The sequence below is a fragment of the Sapajus apella genome, unplaced genomic scaffold, assembly GCF_009761245.1.
Source record: "Sapajus apella isolate SASKATOON/1434 unplaced genomic scaffold, GSC_monkey_1.0 scaffold13, whole genome shotgun sequence".
In the NCBI taxonomy this organism is placed as follows: Eukaryota; Metazoa; Chordata; class Mammalia; order Primates; family Cebidae; genus Sapajus; species Sapajus apella.
Window position 1 is genome coordinate 6,872,641 of NW_022436953.1, and position 2,097 is coordinate 6,874,737.

The 2,097-nt window shown below is 37.3% G+C and overlaps 1 protein-coding gene across 2 annotated transcripts in view; it reads right to left on the minus strand.

Annotated features, from left to right (window-relative positions):
- Positions 1–710: 710 nt before the first annotated feature.
- The window catches only part of PCGF6 (polycomb group ring finger 6), a 46,403-nt gene continuing 45,016 nt past the window's right edge, over positions 711–2,097 (minus strand). For both annotated transcript variants that reach the window (XM_032281490.1, XM_032281489.1), the window contains one exon: positions 711–1,878. In XM_032281490.1, coding sequence (XP_032137381.1) covers positions 1,822–1,878 — 57 coding nt within the window. In that variant the 3' untranslated portion in view covers positions 711–1,821. The remainder of the gene's footprint in view (positions 1,879–2,097) is intronic.

Below are 2,097 nucleotides of genomic sequence, written 5' to 3' on the forward strand. Positions count from 1 at the left end.
TGATCCTCCTGAGTAGCTGGGACTACAGGCATGCATTACCATGCCCAGGTAATTTTTGGTTTTTGCATTTATTTTTTCCATAGAGATGGGATCTTGCTGTGTTGCCTAGGCTGATCTCAAACTCCTGAGCTCATGATCCATCCACCGCGGGCTCCCAAAGTGCTGGGATTACAGGTGTGAGCCACTGTACTCAGCTCATTTTAAGTTTTTTTTGAGATGGAGTCTCACTCACTGTGTCACCCAGGCTGGAGTGCAGTGGCATGATCTCGGCTCACTGCAACCTCTGTCTCCTGGGCCCAAGTGATTCTCCTGCCTCAGCCTCCTAAGTAGCTGGGAATACAGGCATGTATCACCATGCCTGGTTTTTTTTTGAGATGAAGTCTTTCTCTGTCTCCCAGGCTGGAATGCAATGGTGTAATCTTGGCTCACTGCAACCTCTGCCTCTCAGGTTCAAGCAATTCTCCTGCCTCAGCTTCCCAAGTAGCTGGGATTACAGGTGCCCGCCACCATGCCCAGCTAATTTTTGTATTTTTAGTAGAGATGGGGCTTAACCATGTTTGTCAGGCGGGTTTCGAACTCCTGACCTGAAGTGATCCGCCCACCTCAGCCTCCCAAAGTGCTGGGATTACAGGCATGAGCCACTGCACCCAGCTCTGGCTTGGTTATTATTATTATTTTTTAAATCCACAGTAAACACTAACATTTCCAAATAGGTTAAAATAAATTTTTATTAAATGTTAGAAGAAATTTATATACAACTCACAAATTCTTTATAAAGAATTGCCAATCCTTCTCCAATTCTGTAGTAGTCTCTACACAGATTTGGAAATTCTCCTGTGAAATAGGGTTTATAAAATATTTCTTTTAGAAAGCATCACAATGCTAATTTCAGGCAAAATCATGTTTAAAACTGAAGTCTTTGCATGGAGGTGAGCTCAAACACCCTTATTCTTTATTTCAGTGACAAAATAATGAGAAAATAAACATTAAACTAACTTAATAAGAAAACAATCAATAAGTAATTCTGTAAACGTCTCAAATCCTCCTAAAATTTTTTATTACTTTCAGAAGCAACAAAATTGCAAGGTATCAAGAATCACACTATGTACCCAAATAAAATGAATGTCAGAAATAAAAATATTGTCACAAAGAAGCATCCCTTGTTGGAAGATATATTAAAGAAGTTTTACTACACTGAAAGCTTATGGCACAGACCATCAACTCAGAGTCTCTTCACACAGAATAACAATTCATCCATTTTGAAGTGAATAACATCTTCTTTGTAGTGTTGCTGGTATTAAAAAGATACAAGTTCAAAATATGCTGGCAACACACAAAAGTGGCCAATAGTTCTGGTCTTTGTCTGAGAGTACACCCTGCAGTTTAACAAAGACTGGCTTTGAATCTTCCATTCAAAAGCACACTTCTTTTCCAAAAGGATGACTGCCCAACTGATGCCATTCCAGAGAGCAGACATCCCAACTACCAACTTGAAATGGCTGAACAAAGAAAACTAACCAATTACCTCAAGGATGGGGAACAAAAATCAATGACGAAGTATTTAAAATCACAAGGAATTTTAAAATTCAATTTTTGAAAAATTTCCCCTGAGTTTTAGCTGCTTTTTATATACAGTCTCTAGTAACAGATGCATTCCATCGTTCCAAGTTGTACTTATAAATGCTATAATTCTTGGTGCTAAAAATAGGTAAGTTGTGTCTCAAACAGCAAAGTGGTAGCAATTACATTTCATTAAAATCTTTGGTGAGATACAGTCCTACAGAAGCCTCCTTTGTTTCCCTCATAATATGCCTAGAATCTTCAAGTTATCTTCAGAGGAGAAACCACAAGACCATAATGAAGGACAAGCAGACCATCCTGAAAAGGGAAGAAAAAAACAATTTTGCAGTTCTTTCAAACCAGTAATCCAAATGATTAAGTCAATTATTTGGCTTATTTATTTATTTTTAAAATAATCTAACACTAAGGTGAAATTACTCAATTTAAAGAAAATAAGTGGACCACAGAGTTTCTTATTCACCAAACACTCCTTGTGAATGTGTCTTTTTTTTTTTTTTTTTTTTTTTTTTTTTTTTT